General features: G+C 47.3%; 1 protein-coding gene across 1 annotated transcript in view; it reads right to left on the bottom strand.

The window, feature by feature from the left end:
- Window positions 1-24,439, bottom strand: part of Itga9 (integrin subunit alpha 9) — a 293,314-nt gene that overhangs the window by 56,726 nt on the left and 212,149 nt on the right. Inside the window, exons 19-22 of the mRNA XM_021207169.2 lie at window positions 12,203-12,289; window positions 10,645-10,724; window positions 4,655-4,744; window positions 2,282-2,390 (exon numbers count right to left, since the gene is read on the bottom strand). Of these exons, the coding sequence (XP_021062828.1) occupies window positions 2,282-2,390; window positions 4,655-4,744; window positions 10,645-10,724; window positions 12,203-12,289 (366 nt within the window). The remainder of the gene's footprint in view (window positions 1-2,281; window positions 2,391-4,654; window positions 4,745-10,644; window positions 10,725-12,202; window positions 12,290-24,439) is intronic.

Below are 24,439 nucleotides of genomic sequence, written 5' to 3'. Positions count from 1 at the left end.
AGTCAGTAGATAAGGTTTCAGGAAACACAGCCTTTGCTAACGTGTGTGTGTGTGTGTGTGTGTGTGTGTGTGTGTGTGTGTGTAGTGGCTCTCCTAATCTGCAGTTCACTAGCAACTCTCAGACCCAGCCTACTGCCTCAAATTTGAACTGATGGCTGAAACTCCCTCAGTGTTTTATCCAAGGATGATGCCAATTACGAATTCCCCAGTGACACTGACAGCTGGGTTCTTTGCTTCGGGTCACATGTGAAATAAACTATGTACTCAGACACCAAACTTTAAGTTCCCTTTAAAAAATATCTTCAGAAAACCAACTGGAAGAATAAGCTGCATCCTCTCAGAATACAGCCACCCATTTATTGATCCATCCATCCATCCATCCATCCATCCATCCATCCATCCATCCATTTTCCGTCTATCCTCTGAGCAGGCACTAATATTTAGTATCTGTTACAAATCTGGTATTTTATAAAGCAAGCATTCCTCTTGCGCCCCTTCCCCTTTTTATGACACTGTCTGGGTCGTTTGAACCTTTCTAAATAATTCTCTTGTCTGCATCCTGTATTTCAAGAGAAGAAAGGATATAAATCACAAAAACAAAATAAATCTACCTGGTGTTTGTTTCCTATCCAACTGAGAGACCCAAAGGGAAACAACGAGCAGGCCCTGTGAGGTGCCTGAAACCCGGAGGCGTGACCACAGCTGTCACCCCACCGGCTCACTGAACTCTTTCCTAGTCTCCTCTGTAAATCAAGGGCGGACGTGACAGCTGAGCTTAGCAAGTCAAGGACCCGTCCTCTCTAGGCTGCAAGCATGTGTTATCCATCACAGGTTCAGAGCTCTTCTGGCCAGAGGACACTCAGAATGGAGGAAGATCGTCTTCTGTGAGTCCCAGAATGCTTTAGCCCCATCCTCTGCACCCTCACCACTTCAGCATCTGTCATCCCTTATGTCCACATAGGAGGAGACACAGGCAAGGAAGATCACTGTTATATGGTCCCCATAGTGAATATCACACAGGGAGACCATTGTTTCCATGGGCAGGCTGGGGAACACTGGGAGGCAGAACCCAGGACCATGAGATGTAGACTTCACTAAACAAGAGGGGTCATTTCTTCTTGCGTTTTCCAGTCCTGGCCCAGGCTTGCTTCACCCAGTTCTGGGAGCACCCTGCACATCCTTTCTCATATGGCCACTTTCCTCTACACCTGTCCCTTAAAGAACACAGACCAGTCAACGCTGAGGCCCTTCTGGCTTCATGCCTACATACTCCTATTTTGAGAAGCTGCCCTTAGAATCCATATTTTAAAAGCAAAGGCTGGCAAACTAGGTCTCACAGACCAAATCTGACCTGTACCTACTCTTACCCAGCAAACTAAGAAAGTTACATCATTAAATTTCTGGAGAAAAAAAACCCTAAAGAGTAACATTCCATGGCCTATAAGAGACACATGCAAAGGAAGGTGCACAGCTAAAGACCAGTCTCTCTCTCTGTAGCTACCTTCTTATACAGCTCTACAGCTGCCACAGCTGCCACAGTGTAGCCCACAAGGCCTCAAAAAAAGTTTCAGAAAAAAAGTCTGCAACCTCCAGGAGAAGCAACCACGATCTTCTGGATGTCTACAGAGTGCACACCCAGCAGACCTGTGAGCTGATGCTGAGAACCTAAGCTGAGCCAGCCCTAGCCTAGTGAGGAGCCAACACACTTTCCAAGGTGCATGGGCTCACAGGGTTTTGCTCTTAGGAAACTACTTCTGAAAGGCTGGTCCCCAGGGGGAGAAAACTTTAGTGGAGTCAGCATGAAAACCCTGGAGGAAATTTATGTGGCAGTGCCCTAGAGGGTCTCCTAAAGCCCTTATTCTAACAGGGATCATGGGCAGCATAAGCCTTCCTGATAAAGCTCTTGTTATTTGGCAATGATTCTCAACCGGTGGGTCTCAACCCCTACAGAGTTGAATATCAGATGTCCCACATATCAGATATTTACATATGACTCATAGCAGTAGCAAAATTACAGTTATGAAGTAGCAATATATGGTTGGGGTCACCACAACATGAGGAACTGTATTAAAGGGTCACACTGTTAGGAAGATTGAGAACCACTGCTCTTTGATGTGGCTGTTCTAAATTCTGACAAACACCGAGGTCTGCAGGCGTGTGGTTAACACCTCCTCAATACCTCTGCCCCACCCCTACCCCCATACCAGAAAAACGGACCAGAACAGTTCCCTCTGAAAACAGAGTCAGTCCTCTCATGAGCGGTCACACCCTGGGCCGGTACCTGGAGAGTAATGTTGACTGGTTGGAAATGACACTCCTGATCATCCAGCTGAATGAAGTTGGATGCGTCCACGGACTCGCCGTACACGAAAGAGGTTGGGGACACAACTCTGAAAGAGGAAAGCGTGAAATCGGTCATCTTACCTGGGACCAGACCCCCAGGACACTGCTGGGCTGCGAACTCAAATCTCTTTCTTCCACCCTGTGTCTCCAGCCCGCCAGGCCGGTGTTCTTCCTTGCTGGGTGCCATTTCTCTCTCCCATGAACAGACACAGCTGCTCCGACTTCCTCACAGCTATGTCTTCTTACCTCAGGCCACACTCATAAGCTACTAAACACTGCATACTGAGATTCTATTTCTTTGTCTACAGGTATCTGTTGGTTCTCATGTGAGGTCAGAGGTCAACATCCGGTGTCTCCTCTCTCCACCTTAGTTCCTGAGTCAGGGACTGTCATGGAACAAGAGGTCTAGGGATCTGTAGATCCTCATGGCCAACCCTGGCTTCTTACAGGGGCCCTGGGGATAGAACTCAGTTCTTCACGCTTTGATTTCACAAGGACTTTACTGACTGAGCCATCTCTCCAGCCATCCTCCCAATTTAAATCATGTTTTAAAAATCAAAAGCTATAGAAACGAAAAGCAAAATAAAAATCTAAAAGAAAAAAAACCCCAATAACTCTCCCCAAAAAGAAAAAAAATTAAAAAAATCCCTTAATTATAAAATCATACATTTTGCTTGCCATTTGAAAGGCATTTCTGTAGATTATGCAGACAAGAAGCTTTTGAGAAATAAATGTAAGTAAATTATGTATTTGGCAACTGGAACCATAACAAATTCATTTTTAAAGCATATTTATATCTGTCAGACTCCCATGCTTATTAGAAATTGGGTATTTTAGGGGCTTGCAAGGTAGATGAGGGGGTAAAGGTGCTTGCCACAATCCCTGGGACCCACATGTTGGAAGGAGAGAGCTGACTCCCTTAAGTTGGCCTCTGACCTCCATACACCGTGTCCCTGGGCATGCTCATGCATGCTTGCACATAAACACACATAATAAATGTACTAAAAGTTAAAAAGAAACAGGCATTTTATGGATAATAAATTTAAAGTCGCCCCATTTCCCATCCCTGGAAAGATCAGAGGCACAGTCACTTGTTTAACTGATGGCTTCATGGGGACAGTTAGCGCCTCACACTGAGGTCTCCTAAGGCCTTGACAACATGATCGAGTGTGTGTGGGAGGTGTTTCTACATCACCCCTAAGGACAAGACCTGGTTCTGGGCGTTTTGTACCATCCCTTAGGCAGGATGGGTAAAGAAAGCATGGGGCTTAAAACAGAGCTGTGAACATAGGCAGTGTATGCCATTTTGCAGATACGTTCTGCCCACGCCTCACGTCTATGAGCCTTGCTATGTAATGCCAAAGAGGAATCCTGGGTGCTCACTTTGCTGGCTCCCTGCAGAGTCTAGCTACTGCAGGGGTGGCCCCTCCCTCTTGGAGCAACATTTCTCTTCCGGACCAAGGCTTAGATCCAGAGCTCTTGAAAACTGAGACAGAAGAAACTGAACTTTCAGAGAGTTCAGCTTGCCTTTGGGCTAAGAATTCCTTGAATTCCCATTTGATCTAATCCAACTGTGTGACACCCTTCTCCCCCCCCCCCCCATTCAGCCTCTCTGCTATCAGAGAGGTACACATAATCTGTTTGCTGAAGCTGGAGACAAGGGTCGGAGTCTCAGTTTTCTAAGCTCCAGCTGAAAGCTGATTCAGGTTGCTCCGTGTCCCTGCAGACATAGCCGACAGCTCCACTTTCCAACAAGAACAGCGGCACCGGATGGCTGTACATGTCACTTGGATGGGTTGCCATTGCTGTTGTGACAGCTCCGTGTCCATTTCCAGATCATCACAGATGTGAGGCAGAGCCCTTTCTGGCTGTGCTCAAAGACATGACAGAAATAGGACAAGCAGGAACTATGGAGCCGAACAGAAGGGCGGCCTCCCTGTGAGGTGGGATGTGAGGAACACTCAGCGGCCATCTTCAGCCCTGAAGCTTTTAGCTGGTACTTTACTCCTGTAAACACAGTACCTGCCGCTACACAGCATCCTGGAGTGATAGCGTGCATCAGGAGCCAGGAATATCAGAGAATTTACCAGTACACTTCGCACGCTACTAGCTATGTGCCTGGGTAGCTGGGACTGGCAGAGGGAAAAGCAGATGGGAGGTGGATACGGGCCACCACAGACAAACTTTCTTCCTGCTTTCTCAGGCTGGCAGGCAGGGAGGTGGCAAGGCCACTTGCTCTTGGCTGTGACGCATGTGAATTAGGAGCCGAGTAGACTTCCATTGCAAGGTGCTCTGTGTCCTGGGTACTTACCCAGTGATGGATGTGTCCACTTCATGCACCAGGGGCACTGTCAGCGTGAGAGTGTTGTCATGCAGGGCTTCAGAGCGCTCCATGTTGCCACTGTGTGGGGAGAGAAGAGGAAGGATGGGGCAGTGGTCAGTGCAAGCCATTTAGCAGCTGGTTTGCCTGCCCTGCGATGCACATCAATCCTTACATTCTTCAGACTCACCCAGTCTGTCCCCATTCTGGGTGTACAAAGGGGGCGGGGCAAAGAGCACGTATGGGAGGTGAAGCCAGGAAATACCAATAGGTAATAAAGAGACCAGGAAAGGGGAGGAGCCAATGGAGGCTTGCTACCCAGCAGGAAGGTGCATGCTGGATGCAGCTGGGACTCAGGCTCATCGGGGAGGACTTCGGGAAGCAGGACAGAGCATGTATCTTGGATGTCCCACCTGATCCCACCTGAGGGCATAGAGACCCCTGAGAACTGCTGTGGTGGAAGAGAGAGAAGACAGAAACTCTCTGGCACCTCCTGGTCACACAGGCGAGTAGGCTTCCACCAGAGAAAGGCCCAACCAGGGGTCGGGGTAGAGCAGGAGCCATGACTTAACTCTTCCTGATGACTATGCGGTGACAGGCTACAGGTGAACACCCTGTTGTAAGTGGAGTCTCTTGAAATATTCGCTTCCTAAATAGTTCTCTAGTTACATTTCTACTGCTGGGATAAGACACCCCAAACAAAACCAACTCAGGGGAGGAAGGTGTTTATCTGGCTCACACTTTCAGGTTATAGCCCATCACTGAGAGAATCAAGGTAGGAACTTAACACATCACTCCCACAGTGAGGAGCAGGAGGATGAACACACCCGCATTACCTGCTCCCCATCACGTAGCTTTCTCCTGGTTGACATGGTTCAGGATGCCCTGCCCAGGGAAGGCTGTGCCCACAGAGGGCTAGCTCTTCTCACATTAATCAACAAAGACATGCCCATAGGCTAATCAGATCAAGGGAATCCCTCAACTGAGACGCCTTCCTCAGGTGGCAAGTTGACCGTTAAAACTAGCTAGCACGAACAGTGACCATCACAGTTACGACATGGTTTCCAGGAAGGGGGTTTGTGGACATCTCAGCATGAGTCCAGGGACAGAGGGATCACCATTCTGGACCTAATGGAACAGCTCAGACATCATACAGCCTCACTATGAGCCAGAGGGAGCCGACCTTCTAGATAGCTCAATGGGATTCCAAGCCAGGGCTCTGCTCACTGTGATTCACTAGTTCTTTAAACCTCAGTTAGGACTGGCCTGCTTAGGGCAAGCGGCTGCCTTGGAAGGAGACATGGCTCTTGGGTTTGATTTGTTAAAGCAATGGAGCACTTACTACTTACCATGGCTTTGTCACATGGAATGAACAGGGGGTCCTAGCTAAAGCTTGTCCTCTCTGGATGGAACTGGGAGGTCCCAGACCCTCTGAGGTTTGGACAGGGCTTGTCTCACTCTTTCCTCTAGACGTAGCTCCCAAACATCTGCTAACCTCAGCTGCTCTGCTGTCCTCCCCTTGGCCTGATGTCTTCCTCTTCTACCAGCAAATGTTGAATGGCAACAGTACTAAAATAGCTCTCACATCCCTCCCCCTATCTCCCATTGTTCTGAGACAATGGTGCTTCATGACTCTGACCATGCAGGGCCACCGCCACTGCCCCTGGATCCACATCTGTCTTCCGCCCATGAGATGACATCAGTCCCTCACAAGGTGGCCCCAGCACATGACAGCGGGAGCAGGTACTCACATGACTAGATTCCTTACCCTGCCTTTCCCAGGGAGTAATCTAAGCTTTGGAATCAGTGCCAGGGGGCAGTCCAGAGGTGACTTCCCTGTCAGGTGCAGTTGGTACAATTCTGGTCCCCACCCTCTCTACATGCAGCATCCTTCCAGGCCTGGGTAGTTCACTCTTGATGGAAGAGTCATCTCTTGCCCTGTCATCTGTCCAGCCACTTGGGGCTGCTGGCCGCTTGCACCCAATAAGGGTTTGATCTGTCATCAAGTAATGGCTCTGGAATGAGCCAAGTCGAAAAGCTGAGATAAAGACACCAAACATCAAACAACTTCCGGCCATCCCTCAAGCTCCAATGTGCTGGGACCTGTCCATGTGGGCTGCCCTGGCCAGGCTGCTGATGGTGGCGATGAGGGCTCAGGAAACACTGTTGAGTCTCAGTTTGATGTTCCCTGAAAGCTCTAAGTAGGCGAGAGCCCTTCAAAGGGTGGCGATGGAAGAGAGGAATGACTGATATTCTAACTGTCAGACTCGAGATAAGGAGCTCTGGGGATCTGCCTGTTGTGGCAGGGAGTCAAGTGTTAGGAGGGCTCTTTGGATCAGACAGACCAGATTGCCACAAAATCTCCAAGAGAAGCAGGAGCGTGGAATAATCCAGAATATGTTTAAAAGGTTATACACACTCCTTAGCATTTATGATCTAAGGGATTAACTGGAGATTCTTATACTAATGTTTGTGAGGTTTTTTTTTCTTTTTAACTTTAGTAGGTAGTGTGCATTCAAAAATAAAACCTGCATTTAGTACTATAACGGCTAAATAGTGGGCACCTAACAGGTGTTTTACTGAGCAGTGTCATGTGCGGGAGAATCCAGAACTTGTACATTATTTGGAATCATTGAGTCCAATTGAGGAGTTAGGGGAAGGAATGAAGGAGCTGAAGGAGTTTGTAACCCCATAGGAAGAACAACAGTATCAACCAACCAGACTCCCCCCCCCCCCCGCCCCAGAGCTCCCGGGGACTAAACCACCAACCAAAGAATACACATAGAGAGACCCATGGCTCCCGACGCATGTAGCAGAGGATGGCCTTATCTGGCATCAATGGGAGAAGAGGCCCTTGGTCCCGTGAAGGCTTGATGCCCCAGCATAGGGGAATGAAAGGACAGTAAGACAGGAGTGGGTGAAAGGGGAAGCACCCGCATAAAAACGGGGGGTGGGGTGGGGGGGTTTGTAGAGGGGAAATCGGGAAGGGAGATAACATTTGAAATGTAAATATATAAAGTAACCAATAATAATAATAATAATAATAATAATAATAATAATAATAATAATAATAATAAAAAGAATCATTGAATCTTTCCCTAAACTCCAATGTTTAGTTCTTACTCCAGACCAACTAGATCCCAAACCCCAGGAGTGGGTGGGACTGCATGAGGCATCAGCAGATTCCAAAGCTCCCAGGTGTTTCCACTGTGCCCGGCACAGCACTAGCTAGTGGGCATGTCAGCCTAAGGGAGGAGAGGAAGCTTTCTCCGGCGTGCTTCTGACCCCTGCTCTCTGTTCTCGCTGGGAGTGGGGCTAGAGGCAGGCTGTGTCATTTTCTTTTGACAAGGAAATCCTTTCCATGTCCTGCTCCTTTTCATGACCATTGCCTGGGCTAGGTGTTGAAGGACAGACAGCACAATGCTGGGTCTGTCCAACAACGCTTTGCTTTCTGTGGCTCTAAGAAACAGCAATCCCGCTCAAGTTTCAGTGGGCATCCTGCCTCCCTGATCTGTTAAGGTGTTACATTGTGTCAGTGCGCCTGTCAGCTTCAAGTTTAGACACCAGACAACCTAGAATCACCTGGAAAGGTCTCAGTAAGGGATAGTCTACATCGTGTTGGCCTGTGAGTGTGTGTGTGTGTGTGTGTGTGTGTGTGTCTTAAAGTAGTGTATGAAGACTCAGCCCACTGTGGGCATCAACATTCCTTAGGCAGGAGGTTTTGAACTGTGTAAGAGTGGAGAAATCCAGATGAACACAGCCTAGCAAATGATAACGCATGCCTCCCTTCCTCTCTGCTCTTGACTGTGGGACTAGTTGGTGGACTAATGGTGTCTAATCTGGGAAGACACCGCTGAGACAAGTGGTGTAACCGGATCACAGGCTGTGGGTCAGATGCACCAAGGCTGAAGTTCCTGAGTGTGACAGTCACATGTGGCTTTGTTCTTGGGGAATTTGCAGGGAGTGTTTATGGGTTGAGGGACATGGTTTCTATCTTATTTTCAGATGATCAAGAAAAGAAAATCTAGAAAGAAAGGTGAAATTCATGAGTCAGATGTCAGTATTGGCTGAGTTAGCACATGGGACTCTTGGACTGTTATTGTAACATATTTTCAACTAGAAACTTTAAAATCTTAAAGAGGGTATGTGTGAGAGAATGTATGTGTACTGTGTTTGAGTGTATGTACATGTGTGTATGTCTGAATGTGTGTGTACTGTGTTTGAGTGTCTGTGTATGTGAGTGTGTGTATGTGTATGAGTGTATATGTCTGAATGTATATGTATGTGTATATTGTATTTGAGTGTGTGTATGTGTATGTATGTGTACTGCATTTGAGTGTGTGAATGTGTATGTGTGTGAGTGTATGTATGTGTGTGTTGCGTTTGAGTGTATGCATGTGTGTGTTGTGTTTGAGTGTATGTATGTGTGTGTTGTGTTTGAATGTAAGTATGTGCATGTATGTGTGTGTGCATGTGTGTGTATTGTGTTTGAGTATGTGTATATGTATATATGAGTATATGTGTGTATGTGTATGAGTGTGTGTCTGAATGTGTATGTATTGTGTTTGAGTCTGTGCATGTATGTGTGTATGTATGTGTTTGAGTGTGTATGATTACTGTGTGTCTGAGTGTGTGTATGTATGTGTGTGTGAATGTGTATANNTGTGTGTATGTGTGTGTTTAAGTATGTGAGTGTGTGTGTGTGTGTGTGAGAGTGTGAGCTATAAGAGGGTGTGTATGTGTGTGTGTGTGAGTGTGAGCTATAAGAGGGTGTGTGTGTGTGTGTGTGTGTGTGAGTGTGAGCTATAAGAGGGTGTCAGCTCTACAGAAGCCTAACCTACAGAGAGTTGTACATTGACCAGCCTGGGTGCTGGGAACCAAGATCAAGTCCTCAACAAGAGTAGTACACTCTGGTAACTACTGAGTCATTTCTCCAGCCCTACAACTAGAATGAAATGAATATGTTGTTTTGAGTGTCCATCCACACCTGCCTGAACTTCATCGAAGTCTGTCTGTCCATACTCACTGATCTAATGGTGCTTCCTTTATTGGTACGTAGGTGAGGCAAGCTATTTGATACCTCGATGCTGCTCCAATTCAAGGGTAGGTTGTGGCTCAAGGATGTAGTTCATAAACCCACAGGCTAGTTCAGGCACTCATAGCTATACACACTCCTAAGGGGAGCTACCACTGCCTCCCCATTCCCTTTGCTGTCTGTCCACCTGGCTTCTGGGACAGTTCTGTTTTCTAGGCACACTATTTGAGTGCCTCTGCCAACTAGCTTCACCAAGTCCCCAGTCTGTAGGTGGCTTTCCCTACTCTGCCAAACATGTACCCCCCAAATCAGATGACCTAGCCTGACAAACCTCAGAGAGCATCTGTCTGACTTGGAAAACATGGTCAAGCAGGAACTGACCAGTTAATTCTTTGATCTTGAACTACAGTGTTATCTCATCAGATCTGCCTGTCCTCAGTCGTAGACTTCCCTGTGACAAGCTGATCCTCAGACCTCCCAGGCTTGGTTAGAAGTGGTGACCAGGGATAGCAGTTCTAACTGGATTTGATCTAAGCTTGAGCATATTTATGATCGCCCAGAAGACACCTCTGGGCCTGTCTGTGAGGGTCCAGGCATCTGTCTTCACTCCCAGCTCTCTGATCATTGGACCACTTAGCTGTGAGCAAGCACCCGCCCGCTGCCCAGAGCAGCCTCCTTCCGTGAGTTCCCAGCCCCAGTGTACTGTATCCCCTTTATCCGTGACCCAACACGAATCCCTCCTCCCCTGAGCTTTCTTATTTGGTCACAGTAGTAAGCAGAACCTAATGAGCATCCTCAGAGACCTGATCCTCTCAGTGCTATGGGGAATTTATCACTGAACCATTTCCAACTTCTCTACATCCCAGGGACGCCCAAGTCATGTCCTTTCTCCATCCCATAATGATTTTTATTTTTGGAAAAATAAAGTCTGTTTAAGCCTTTTTACCTCTGAGCAGTCACGATGAAGCTGAGAATTTCCTCTTCCCCAGACAGGTGGCTTGTATCAAAGATGACACTGAATTCATACTAGGGAGAAAGGAAGAAAGCACATTTGGCGCCCACAAGCATTCTACACGTTTTAAACTATGTTTTCTAGAATGGTTTGCAGTTTATAACCTCTGGAAGCTCATCTGCATAGCAAGCGTTACTTTTTAATATATATCTGATTTTCGGATGGCAGGAGGCTGCCTCAGCAGAACTCCCTCTGCCCTGGGGAGGTACACATCACTCATTCCATCCACAGGAAGTCTTAGAGCAAGCAGCACATTGAAGCTGCAAAGCTGGGAGCCTCTGACTCGATTCTACCACCTTCCCAGGTTTTACGTTTCTCAGCAGTTATGATGTTTGCAAGATGGTCTTCAATCCAAGCAAATGCTGAAAGATTGTGGATTGCATCAATTATTTGGTTTCCACTAGAATAAATTCTAGGCAAGTTATTCCTGATACGTCAATAAATTCCTGAGACGTCGAATTCTGTGAAACTGAATGCTACCCGAGAGCAGTGGGCACAGACCCTTCAATCAAACCATTATCAATGTTGGGCACAGGCACCTCCCTTCCGAGGCAGAAGCCTCTGCTGCAGAAGAACTTGGTTTATGAGAAATGAAAGGGTCAAGGGTCTTGTCCCCGCCGAGTTAAGTCAACCATCCTAAAGACCGAAGTGAGAGGAGGGCCCAGGTCACTGCCAATCAGAGTGAGAGCTGGAAGTGAGCGACAGGAGCCCACTGCCAATCAGAATGAGAGCTGGAAGTGAGCGACAGGAGCCCACTGCCAATCAGAGTGAGACTGACGTGCAGTCCCGCGGCTGAGCAGGTATCCTGACACCTGATAACCCCAGAGTCTGAGGACAGGAGAGTGTGAGGGGGCCACAGGTGGGGAGCTCAGTCCTTGTAACCTGCTGGGTTTTCTACCCTCCTTCCCATCCCCTCACCTCTGAGTTTAGTATTGCTTATGGTCTTGACATCTGTACGTGGAATTTTACAAATAATATAATATGATTATTTATGCTTATGACCCCTGCAGCAGAAACAGGAAATCAATATTCCGATAGTCATTATTGTAATGACTTTATGACATTTTCAGAGTTGATTCATGTTGGTGAAACTCACTTTCCACTAGGAGAGACAACCAGATGCACTTTTGGTTTGATTTGTCACATGGATTAGATTTTTACAGCAGAGTAGCATTTTCAAGAAAGGCCATGGGCTTTTCAATGAAGTCTCTTTTCTATTACTCAGAAAATGTACATGAAGTGGTGTGAGTGTGTACAAATGAGTGTGAGTGTGCATGTGTGCATACGTGTGTGCATATGTGAGTGTACATGTGTGTGTATACTTGTGTGTGCATGTGTGTATGCATGTGCATGCGTGTGCATTTTTCTGTGTGTATATTCATGTGTGTGCATGTGTGTGTGTGTGTGTGTGTGTGTGTAGCAATAAGTGGCTGATGGGAAGAACCAGGGGTATTATGGTCTAGGAAGCACCCATCTTGGCTAAGGGCCTTACCTTAGACTTTGACCTCATGAAAGGAAATCCCACACTGCACTTGAGGAAGTCCGATTCCAGCAGTTCACAGGAAATGCCCATTTCCTCCTGAAATGGAAAATGTCAACAGATGGTGGGACTGCGTGGAGGACGGAGGTGTGGGAGGGCCTGGGTGAGGCCATCGGGTCCTCGGGAGCAGTTTAGTTGTGCCCAGCAGTGGTGGGCTGGAGCTCTGAGACCAAGTCTCTACTCTTCTCTGCCTGCCCACTTTCCCAGGGTTCCCTGAGACAGCTGCAGAGGACAGAACTAGGGATGAGTTTAAACTAATGCTTGAGGTCTTAACCATCGTTGTTAACTTCTCTGGATTTGGACTCGCATGGGAGACTACACTCTACTAAATGTGTGGTCTCTGAGGAGACTTGGGCAATGGGACCTGGATGAACATTCCTTCTTTCACTCTTCCCCGACCCTCTGCACGTAGGAATGGGCTTTGAAACTGGGCCTCATGTTTTCCAGGCAAAGAAGACTGGGCCGGTAGGATGGTTCAGTGGGTAAAGGTGCTTGCTGCCAAGCCTGACAACCAAGAGTTTAATCCCCAGGCCCCACCTGGTGGAAAGAGAGAGCTGACTGCTACAGGCTGTCCTCTGACATTTGCATGTGTACCATGCCAAGTGTGCATGAACACACACACACACACACACACACACACACTTTTAAAGGTGGAAGTGCAGGGCATCATATGTTAAGAAAACTCCCACTCAGTAGCTGTTTGCACAATATGCAAATGTTTTACTCATCAGAGCTATGCTACTATATTTTATTTAAAAACAGATTTATTTATTTTTTTACTTTATTCGTATGTATATTTTACCTACATGTATGTATGTGCACTGTGTGCATGCCTGGTACCCTTAAAGGCTAGAAAAGGACATTGAATATCTTGGGATTGGAGTTACAGATGGTTGAGAGCTGCCATGTGGGTACTGGGAATTGAACTCTGGTCCCCTAAATGAGCAACAGGTGTTCTTAACCCCTGAGCCATCTCTGTGGCCCCAGCGGCGCTGTTTTAAAGAAGTTAATCACACCAGCAAGCCTTTAGCTTGGTATCTTTGAAAGTCATAATAAAGCCGGGTGTGGTGGCACATGCCTTTAATCCCAGCACTCGGGAGGCAGAGGCAGGTGGATTTCTGAGTTTGAGGCCAGCCTGGTCTACAGAGTGAGTTCCAGGACAGCCAGAGATACACAGAGAAACCCTGTCTCGAAAAACAAAAAAAAAAAAAAAAAGTCATAATAAAAATACCAAATGATTTTAAATGCAGCATAAAGCCCAGATATTTTCACCAGCTTCTTACTTATTTTGCAAGCAAAGTCCCAACAAAATCTTTTGAAAATATTTTGACTATGAGATCTTGGACTAGACTTGAGGCCAACTGACTAATTTCTCCCAGCCTCACTTTTCCTGAGCTAGCAAGGGAAGCTAACAAGGTTCCTCTCTGGAGATCACAGGGAATTGTGATCCAATTGAAATTTCATAACAATACACCGTATGCTCGAGATAGGAAACCATCAATTAACATTAAACAAACAAACAACAACAAGACCACAACGCAATGACGGGAAGCATTGTATTGTGCACACATACACACGCTCTCAGTGCCTGACACTCAAGAGCTCTCGACTTCCAGTTTCTTGAGTGAGCAGGCTTGGCTTGTGGAAGCCTCCTGTGAGGGGACTGCAAACAGCAGCTCCTTTTGCTGGCCTGCCTGGCACGAGGGACGCTTGCCTTGAAGAAGCAGTCTTTTCCAGACATACCTTGGCTGCCCCTGTTCTGGGCACACAGCCAGAAGAGCCAGGTTCCAGACTCTGTAACAACGTGGGGGTGTTTGGAAGTTCAGACAATGAAGCCAGGGAGCCTCTCTGGCCTTTTGGCCTCCTTCCTCTCATTCACGGGAGGGTTTGATTTTAGACTTCAAGAAGGGTCTTTCTCGGCCACCAACGTAGCAGCCTTTGGAAACAGGATTACTCTAAGAGTCAGACTGAACTTGGAGCTTTGACTTTGCATTTTCTAGTTTCAGCATGTATTCTCCAAACTGAATATGACCCTCAGGTCTCCACGTCTGGCTATCAGTTTGTTGTTCCTCTAAGATCCGTTTCTTAGCATCTTCTGGGGGGGGGGTTCTATTGGGAGGTGTTTCAGCCCAAACTCCCTCATTAACAGAGGAGCCAGAGGCAAGCAAAGCCCCTAGCAACTTGGCTCAACAGAAAGAGGAAAGAGGTGTTATTCCTGGAGAAGACACCAGCAGCTCTCTTCAATGACAAGTCAGCTGAGAGGTCCGGTCTCTTGCCAGTGCCTGACAAATCCCTGTTGGTGAAACACGTGGGCCTGCTGTAGCTTAGAAAGAGAGCGTGTTTTGGCCTCCAAGGGTAGGCTTTAGCTGTTGGTTCAGATTTGCAATGGCTATGTGTGTTGTCATGTAAATAAACTATCCTTTCTGGAAGTCTGAATTTTATCACCTGTCGAATGAAGTCACAGCTCCTGCCCGAGATGACCCCCCTGGTGTCCCAACCAGGGCTGAAGGATCTGGGTGGGTTTCATAGACGAGCTCTGCCCAGAAATGGCTCGCCAACATGCCAGGCAGTGTATAAACTCTGTTGTGTCATGACTTTGATTCCCTCTTATGTCTCAGTTTACGAGAAGGAACCTGGAGTGCAAAGGCGTTCTATCAGGTGCTGGAGGGCTGAGTAGGCATATGGATGCCAAATGTCCGAGCTCAGACCTGCCTCTCTGCACCGTCTCTTTAAATGTCAATTCCTGTGTCCTGATACAACCCCAGCCCCATGGATATAGTACAGGGCACAGCAAGGGTATGAGGAGAGACTTCTCATTTGAACATTTTGTCGGTGAGACTTAGGCTCTGACATATGTCACAGGTAATATGCACATGGTGTCTTGTCCTCTGCCATTGCCTTATGCTCTATCTTTGCATTCATCAAAGCATTCATTAATTCATTCGTTCACTCACTCATTGTTCTTCCAGCAAATGCCTACAAATGCCAAGCACAGAGCAGAGGGCCCCACGGTGGCTGAGAAGGGATGCCTGCCTTTAAGGGAACAGCATGAACACCTTTTAATGTAGAAGGACACATCTAAGCTCTACCAGCTGATAAATGAGTAGACCAAGCGTGACGTTTCCATGGAACCAGATAGCATTAAACCTCGAGAAAGTGCTGACTCATATCACAGTATAGGTGTTGCTTGAAATTCAAAAATTCAAAGGTAAAGTGAAAGGAACCAGTCATGTAGTCCATGTCACATATGTTGCTCCATTTATGTGAGATGTGCAGAACAGGTAAACACAAGGGGGAATACACTGACATCTGCTTCTTGCTGGGAAGAGATGCAGGGTGAAAGGTGGGGCACACAAGCTGTGGGATTCATCTTGAAGGGAGGCTTTGAACTTACTGCAATCACCTCTCCCACTTCACGTGTGGCCTCTGAGCACCTCCCTTTCCTTCTGCTTAACAGCGTTCAGAGGTGATGAACCTGAACACCTGTCACTGATGCCTAACCAGGAGCGGACTCTTCTGGGAGGACCAGCCGTGCACAGGTCCTGCCTGAGGACAGGATGAAGACATTAAGTGCATGCTGGTCTCGCCAAGCCCCAGGCCCTGGTGGAGAGCTGATACTCACCAGAAGGTAGTACCTCTGTTAAACACATGGAGGTGCCTGTGTGACTGCACTAAACCAAAGCAGGCAGCCTGCATGTGCATTGGCAGAAAGCTCCCTGCCTGATCCTTATGGGCTCTCAAGTTAAGACCCTTGGAAAGCTAGACAACGTTAAGGACCTCCAGTGGACCTCGGGCCCTCTTCTCTAGTGCAGAATTCTTTTTTTTTTTTTAAATTTTTAAAAAAATTTTTAAATTTTTTTTTAAGATTTATTTATTATATGTAAGTACACTGTAGCTATCTTCAGACACTCCAGAAGAGGGCGTCAGATCTTGTTACAGATGGTTGTGAGCCACCATGTGGTTGCTGGGATTTGAACTTGGGAACTTCAGAAGAGCAGTAGGGTGCTCTTACCCACTGAGCCATCTCACCAGCCCTAGTGCAGAATTCTTGTTTCCTCAAGAAGGGACTCACTATGTAGCCAAGGCTAGACCTGACCTCAAACTCCTCCTGCCTCTGCCTTCTGAATCTCCAGATTTCACCACACACACTCAACACAAGAGTTTTTAGGAAGACTCCTGGGTGTGTAATCTATGGGGAGGAGCCATCCATGAGACTCCTCTCCAGGCGAATGCAACAACCATCAACTTGACGGTTATTACATATGCTATATATGTAGAAGAGGAACACTGGAACCTTTGCTGGCAGGTAGCTATGGCAGAGACTCCACCCCTGTGCAATGATGGTCATCCCAGACCGTGAGTTCTCAGATGGAGGCCTTGGGTAACAAGTTCCCTGCATACCATGCCCTGATGTCAGGGAGTCAGATAAGCTTGGGTGCATTCAGAGCATATTGCTGTAGGCAACTCAGAGAACTGAACTCTAATCTCAGGGCTCCTGGTTGTTCCAGAGAAATTCATCCATCCATCCATCTATCCATCCATCCATCCATCCATCCTCCATCTATCTATCCATTCATCTATCCAGCCAGCCAGCCAGCATCCATCCATTCATCCAGCATCCATCCATCTATCCTCCATCCATCATCTATCCATCCATCTATCCATCCATCTATCCATCCATTTATCAATCTATCCATCCATCCATTCATCCATCCATCCATCCATCCATCCATCCATTTATCTATCTATCTATCTATCTATCTATCTATCTATCTATCTATCCATCCATCATCCATCCATCCTATTTCTTTTATGTTGCTACAGCAGGAAACAGCCGTGGTAAACAAATTCTTATATATGAAACAGGTAAGTTTTCCATTTTCACATGTCCTTGCTTAATTTCTTGTTTAAGAATAATTATCCACAGAGTATCAACAATGCCCTTTATTGGGTCATCTGCCTTTGTAATCTGGTTGTTGTTGACTTTACAGAGGATGCCTGGCCTGGCAGAAGGGAGGAGGAACAACTGGCTCTAAGAGTAAAGAGTGGTCAGTCTCCGAGTCAGACTCCGAGTCAGTCTCTGAGTCAGTCTCCGAGTCAGTCTCTGAGTCTGTCTCCGAGTCAGTCTCCGAGTCAGTCTCCGAGTCAGTCTCTGAGTCAGTCTCTGAGTCTGTCTCCGAGTCAGTCTCCGAGTCAGTCTCTGAGTCAGTCTCTGAGTCAGTCTCCGAGTCAGTCTCCGAGTCAGTCTCCGAGTCAGTCTCCGAGTCTGTCTCTGAGTCAGTCTCTGAGTTAGTCTCCGAGTCTGTCTCTGAGTCAGTCTCCGAGTCAGTCTCTGAGTAGTTGGGCAACCTGCACACAAGATGGGATGGGTAACTCTTAATAAGAAAAGCACCAGGCCTCCCTACTCCATTCTGTAAACCTTACTCTACAGCTCAGCATCACTACTGTCATTTTATCTTCCTTTGTCATGAACCATGAAATCTGTAAGTTCTTTAAGATTATAGGATATGCTAGTCTACCAGAGTCAGACAGATACTCATGTCGTAGTGGAGAGTAGCCTGCCATTTGAATGTGCAGGTCAATACCATCGTGAATGGCAGTAAATGCAATTACCACACATAAGCTGCAATGTGCAACAGAAAGGTCTCTTGTGCAGAGCTTTACCTGGTGGACACAGGGCTGTGTCCAGGGCCCCGTGACCAGCATAGAATTTGTACAGTTGTGGATTTATTTGGAAGATGTGATTGTGCCCTATCTCATGATCAGAATTGGAGGTTCACAGATGTAGGCCTCTCCTTAGTGCTCCTTTGGTATTTACACCTGTGACCTAATCAGCTTTGTCTCTGTGACAAAGATGAAAGAAACCCAACATGAAAGTAGAAATGGCTTTGGCTTATGGTTTCAGCTCACGATCAGCTAGCCTGTGGTGAGGCATGGCATCTTGGTATGCCCCGGATGTGGAATGGATCAAATGTGTTTAGCTCACAATGTCAAGGAGATGGGAGTGAGGAAGGGGCCCAGGTCCCAATACCATCTTCAAGAGCAGGTCCCCGTGATCTAACGTCCTTCTACCAAGTCCTATCTTCTGAAGAGTCTACCGCATCATGTGGAGAGGGGACTTCCAGCACTACCCTGAAGTAGCACAGACACAGAGCCATTGTCTTGGCAGCTGGTTCAACACTGAACCACATACCAACCAAGAATTATGCTTTCAAAAGTTTCCCATAGGGCAGAGAAGGGGACACGGGCCATATTTCACGGTGTGCAATCATGGGCATATTGCTGAAAAGCCCAAGGTCACAAGAACTTCAGTGATTAAGCCATCATTAAAGCAATTGAAAGACTCTTCTGCAGGAGCACAGAGCTAAGAAATACCAATTAATGGGACAGAAGAGCGGCTCAGTGGTTAAGAGCACTGTCTGCTCTTGCAGAGGAACTGGGTTGGCTTACTTCTTAGTACTCACATGGTAGCTTATAACTGAAGTCTGAACTTCAGATCCAGGAGGGATTTGATGCCCTTTTCTATATGGTGCATATAGATACAAGCTGGCAAAACATTTATTACACTTCTTTAAATACTAAAAAAAAAAAATCTGCAAATATAGCTAAATATTAGCATGCTCTGGGAGATAGGTCCTGCTTTCCAGGTTTATCCTTGGTCTTTGCTTTTGGTTAACCAGCCCAGTTGTTTAGAATGACTGGCCCATACGCATAATAAGGATTGCTTTAGGCTATCTTAATGACCAGGTTCCAAATTCTATCTTGCTAGAGATGTGTAGAATTTAATGACTTTTCCTGGTCCTTTGGGGGAAAAAGGCCAGGCCACATGGTTATGAGCCAGTCTAAGGTACAGTGTGTTTGCATTAATTGTAACATGGTAGACTTGAGTGTGTTAGGAGCTGCCTCAGTGGTTGGAGTGAGCTGAATGGACTGGGTTGTTATGTCTTTCTGCTGATGCTTCAGAGGTAATTGAATGACCAGCATTTTATTGGTGTCTTTCCCACTCTGGACAGTTTTGTTCATTCCTATTTCTCTTCATTTTCTAAGTGTTTTCCGGTGTCTTGCATTTTCAATGCTGGTGTATTTTGTTTGGTTGGTTTTGTTTTACTTTTTTTGGTCCTGCTACATGAGGCAGATCTGACCACACAACAATTCTCTAAGAACAGGTGTGGGAAGAGGGCTACTGTCTGGGCTGCCACAGCTCATCAGTGTCCTCATGGGTCTTACAGGGCACTCTGCGAGCACCGCTGTGTCCAAGGATCACTATTGGTTTCTAGAACCATCTTTGCCTGGGGACACAAGGAGATTGTCATGCTTGGGAATTCCTTCAAGAGAGCATTTACTCACGATTCTCTGTCTCGGACCAGAATGTTCTCAGGTGTGAATTATTCCTTGGACTGTACTAGAATCACTTATCTTTGCCCTCACGAGTATGTCGTTTGATACCTGTCCCTTCCCAGGCTTACTTCCTCATTCCCCTATGTACACTACTTAGGAAATCACTATTACATGGTATTTTTGGTAAGGACTTCATTGTAGAGAAATATCCTAGTGAGCTTTGTCAGCTTGACACAGTGGAGAGGAAAATGTAAAATCATCCATGAGGAATTGCCTAAATGGGTCCAGCCTGTGGGTATACCTGTATGGGATTAGTTGTCTTGATTGTTAATTGATGAAGGAGAGTCTGGCCCACTGTGGGCAGCATCATTCCCTAGGCAACTGATCCTGGGCTGTATAAAAAAGCTAGAGCCAAGGAGTGAGCCAGCAAGAGGCATACCCCCATGGTTTTGGCTTAAAGCTCCTACTTGACTATCTGTCCTGACTTCTCTCAATGATGGCCTCTGACCTGGAAGTGAAAGGCAAATAAGAAATTCTTTCTCTAAGTTGCTTTTGGTTGTGTTATTTGTCAGAGTGACAGAGTCAAAGTAGGATAGGACCTCAGCCTAAGATAGTGAGAAACAGACAGCACACAAACAACCCACCCTCCATCCTCACATCTCTCTGCCCTTCACCCATGGAGACAGCCACTTGATGTCAGATTCCAAGGGAATGGACTCACATCCTAGGACTTGTTGTAAGACAGGGACACTTCCTCATGACCTTCCTGTCCTACAGAGATCAGCATCTTCTAAAACAGAGAATGCTACCAGTAAAACCTTCCGGATGCCACCTCCCATGGCACGCTTGCCTGCATATTGATCTTAATTCACCTAAGTGCCTCTTAAAACAAGACTCATTCCATTATTGTTCCTGAGTGTTTCCTTTGTATCCTCGGAGGAGGATGACAGAGGCATTGCCCACGTAAATCTCCACAGACTGAGAGCTGGGGCTCTGAACAGCAGGTCCAAACCCCCTTTTTTTCTCTACAGTATTTCTCAGGGGGAGGAATTGGGAACCTGGAAATCCTGGATTTAATGCTTAGGTTCTATTGTGGCTGTCAGGATCCAGAGAGGACCCAGAAAATTGTCCTCAAATATATTTGGTTCTTTCACCTGTAGACGGTCATACATGCCGTTCATGCTGCCTCAGAGTGAGATCCTCAGCCTGCTCGGACTGCCTGGAACCCGAGGGGACAGAGCTACTGTACACTGAGCTCTGACCATATTGGAGGTGGGCACTGCTCTACACATTTTTGCTGTTTTTATTTCTGTGGCTATGTTTAAAAGCTTACACAGTCTAGGCCCCCCAGCTAGTGACTGGTGCCGCCTAACTTCAGGCTGTGCCTTTTCAAATCAGTTAAGGCAACCAGATAGCCTCCCACAGATATCCACAGGCCACACTGATGTAGATAATTCCCCCACTGAAACTCCTCTCCACGGTCATTCTAAGCTGTATTTGAATGTCACAATGAGCTTCTTAACAGGTCTACATCTATCAGACGCTGAGAGGTAGTTGTGACGCTTCCTGCCCTTGGATGGGAAGTATCTTCCCAGGCTGGACCTCTGATGAGGAAAATCACAGACAAGAATGGGCCTTTATCTGCTGAGCTACTGAATGCCTAAGTGCCCCATTGTAGGTCAGAGTGGGGTCTCAGGGAAGTCTGAAGGACCACCTACCTCTGGTGGGTAAAATCCCCCTTGAGCCACCAGCACTCACATTTCCCCAGGTTGCTTCCAGCCTCCTCATAAAAACCAGAGGCTGGAAAGTGGACTTTACATGCTCTGCAGTCAGGACATGTGGAGGAGACCAGAGGAGGTGGGGGAACGGACTGACACTTGCAGGTTCAAGTGGAGCATGCTGAGTCTAAAGCGTTTGACATCTGAAACAGTTGTGAACTAAGAATGTTGGGTAAGGGATGTTCAACTCGTAACTTGAAGCCCATTTTTATTTCATCTGGAGGCTGTGAGGTAAGTCTCATGGTCTCTACTGCCCAGATAAAGAAAAGGGGGAATCGAGAAATAGGGCAGCTCACCACTATGGAGATCAATTGCCTGAAACCAAGATTCCAGTCAGCCTAGCTTGGCTCCATACCCTGTGCATGTTCTGGCTAAGGCTGTCTTCTGCGACCGTCTTGGCAGTGAATAAGCTGCCCAGGGCACCACTGTGCAGCTTCCTTCCACCTTGGCACTGTGGAGGCTCAGAGTGCCACTTGCCAGACACCGTTTCAAGTACGTTTGAGTCCACAGAACAGACCCTGGTCTAGGTGAAGGACCAGGTCGGTGTCCCATCTGCCTGGCTCATCTTTAGCCCAGAGGGAACTGTGGTGTGACCGTGTGTGGAGAGACCAAGGTCTGTACAATTGGAGACCTATAGCTATGAACTGATGTGTCTGTCCACTTCTGGGTCCCAACCGTCTGCTCCTTCATCAGAAAAGCTCTACAGGCCTTTTGAAAAAAGCGGTGAGAGCTTTCCTTGGCATAAGGTCTAACCTCTTCCCCTGACATGGCTTCATGAATGAGGGCCGGAAGCATCGCCCACTCCAGAGGTCTCTGCCCCCCCATTCTGAAGGCCTGCTGATCTGAGGAGGGGGTTTTGGTTTTGTCTCTTTGAGTTCCCCCTCCCTAGGTGGCTCCATCCACTGCCTTCTGTTGCCTTTGGAGGCAGAAGACAGTTCCTTCGTCTGAAACCTTCTAAATGAGGGCTTCCAGGAAAGGAGGCATCAACCCAGCTCAGCAGATAATTAAAACAAAAACAACAACAAACTAATATTTTTATTCTAAGCTCCACACCCTTATATAATGTGTATTGCTCATATCCATCCCCCTCATCCAGCCCCCTCGACTGCCCCTCAGGGCATCCCACCCACCCACCCCCAGCTCCACGCCTTTATTTGTACCATTTTGCTATTATTTAGTGTTGTTCACATGTGTGTGGGCTGTGGCCATCCATAAGAAACCTACTAGCAGCCACAAAGGGGAGTGACCCTCTCTCTCTCAGCAGCCATCAGCTGCCAACAGGTCCTCTGATAAGGGCGAGACCTTGGGGGGGGGGGGTGCTCCTCCCCAACGTGTGCTCAGCAGAAGACATTCACCTCCTCTCCATACTGAGCCCGTGAAAGCACTCAGTGTTTAAACCTCATGTACAGGCAGCACAGGATGAGGAGAGGCACACAAACTTTCAGATGGCCCCAGCTCCCATGTCTGGAGACCAGAGCTCCACACAGGGCTTCTGACTTAGCAGAGAGGCAGACATTCTCTCTCCTGTCCGTGGCGGCCCTTGCTCCTTTCCCATCACTTCCAAAGCTGATGGTCAGGTAGGGCAGGGCTGGGCAGGCACTGACATGGTACAACACTGAGGTGCGGGCTGGGTGGAAACAAAGTCTTCTTTTACCAACATGCAGAGCAGGGGCAGCAAAAGAGAAGAGCTCGGCTGCTACTGGCTGTGAGACTTAGCTGTGTCACCAGCTCTGAGGTCTAATTTGTTCCCTGGTAAATGGGAAAATGATGCTGCGGCAGACACCCCGCCCACCGTGCTCCGCCTACCAGCATAAGGGGCGCTTGATCTCGTTCGCAGCCCGCTAACCCAGGACCACGTGACCAGGCCTATTATGTCAATCATCCCAGTGAGACTCTGAAACTCCCTTTTAATAGAACTTCGTGAAATCAAAGCATTTCTTCATGGTGACCTGGCTATGATCTCGGTACCCTAAGGGGACAGACTTGTCTGAACGTGGAGCCAAAACAGGACACATCATAAGAAAGCTCAGAGGTCCAACAGGAAACATGGGGTGGGGGTGAGGGGCAAGCAGACCTTAGACTTTCACTTTGAAGAACAACAATTTCTCTGTTCACTCAGTGGGAGGGGAGATTGGCTCTTCTATTGTCCGGAACAAAAAGAGCTAAAGCAGGTGCAAACCTCACTGTGTTCTGAGGCCTATGCAAGTATGCAGCAGAGCCAGGTAGGAACGGCCCCTGGAGCAGCCGGGTTGCTGCAGCACTGACACCCACTTCCTCTGTGTCAGAAGGAAAGGTCAAGATGCTCCGAGCACAAGCATTTTGGGGTACTCATTAGAATACTTCAGAGCGGAAGATGCGAAGGCATGAATGTAACCGGAGCCTCAGCAGCCCTCCAGAATGCTCTGTGGGCAAATCTAAGTCCGAGGAGGCCTTGGTGGTGGCCTGTGCCCTCAGGCCATCAGTTGCTGAATGTGATGAGGGACTGAGCTTCTGTTTCTAATGACTAATGATAGCTACTGATGTGCATTATACCATGGTGCTTAATTCGTAAGTTGTGACTGTCAGCTCTTATAGTACCGTGGCTCTAAATAATCCCAGCCACTATTTGATGCTCCTGAGAAGGATGGAGAAGAGATGCAACAGGGGAACTAAATATTTGTAAATTACTGGAGCACATCTATTTATTTTTATTTGAAGTAAATAAAACTGTATGAAAAAGATTTTTTTTCTCTCTTTGAAATTTATTTTAGCATGAGTTAGACCTGGTGGTGCCTGCCTGTCTTAGTTAGGGTTTCTATGGCTGTGATAAACACCATGACCAAAAGCAACATGGGGAGGAAAGAATTAATTTCAGCTCACATTTCTACATCATAGTTCATAACCAAGAGAAGTCAGAGCAGGAACTGAAGCCAGGCAGGAACCTGGAGACAGGAACTGAAGCCTCAGAGGAAGGCTGCTTACTCGCTGCAGGCTTCCCCTGGAGTACTGAGCCAGTCTCTGTCTCTGTCTCTGTCTCTGTCTCTGTCTCTGTCTCTGTCTCTGTCTCTCTCTCTGTCTCTCTCTCTCTCTCTCT

This window comes from Mus pahari, chromosome 10, assembly GCF_900095145.1.
Source record: "Mus pahari chromosome 10, PAHARI_EIJ_v1.1, whole genome shotgun sequence".
Taxonomy (NCBI): domain Eukaryota; kingdom Metazoa; phylum Chordata; class Mammalia; order Rodentia; family Muridae; genus Mus; species Mus pahari.
This window is presented reverse-complemented; position numbering and strand designations above follow the sequence as displayed.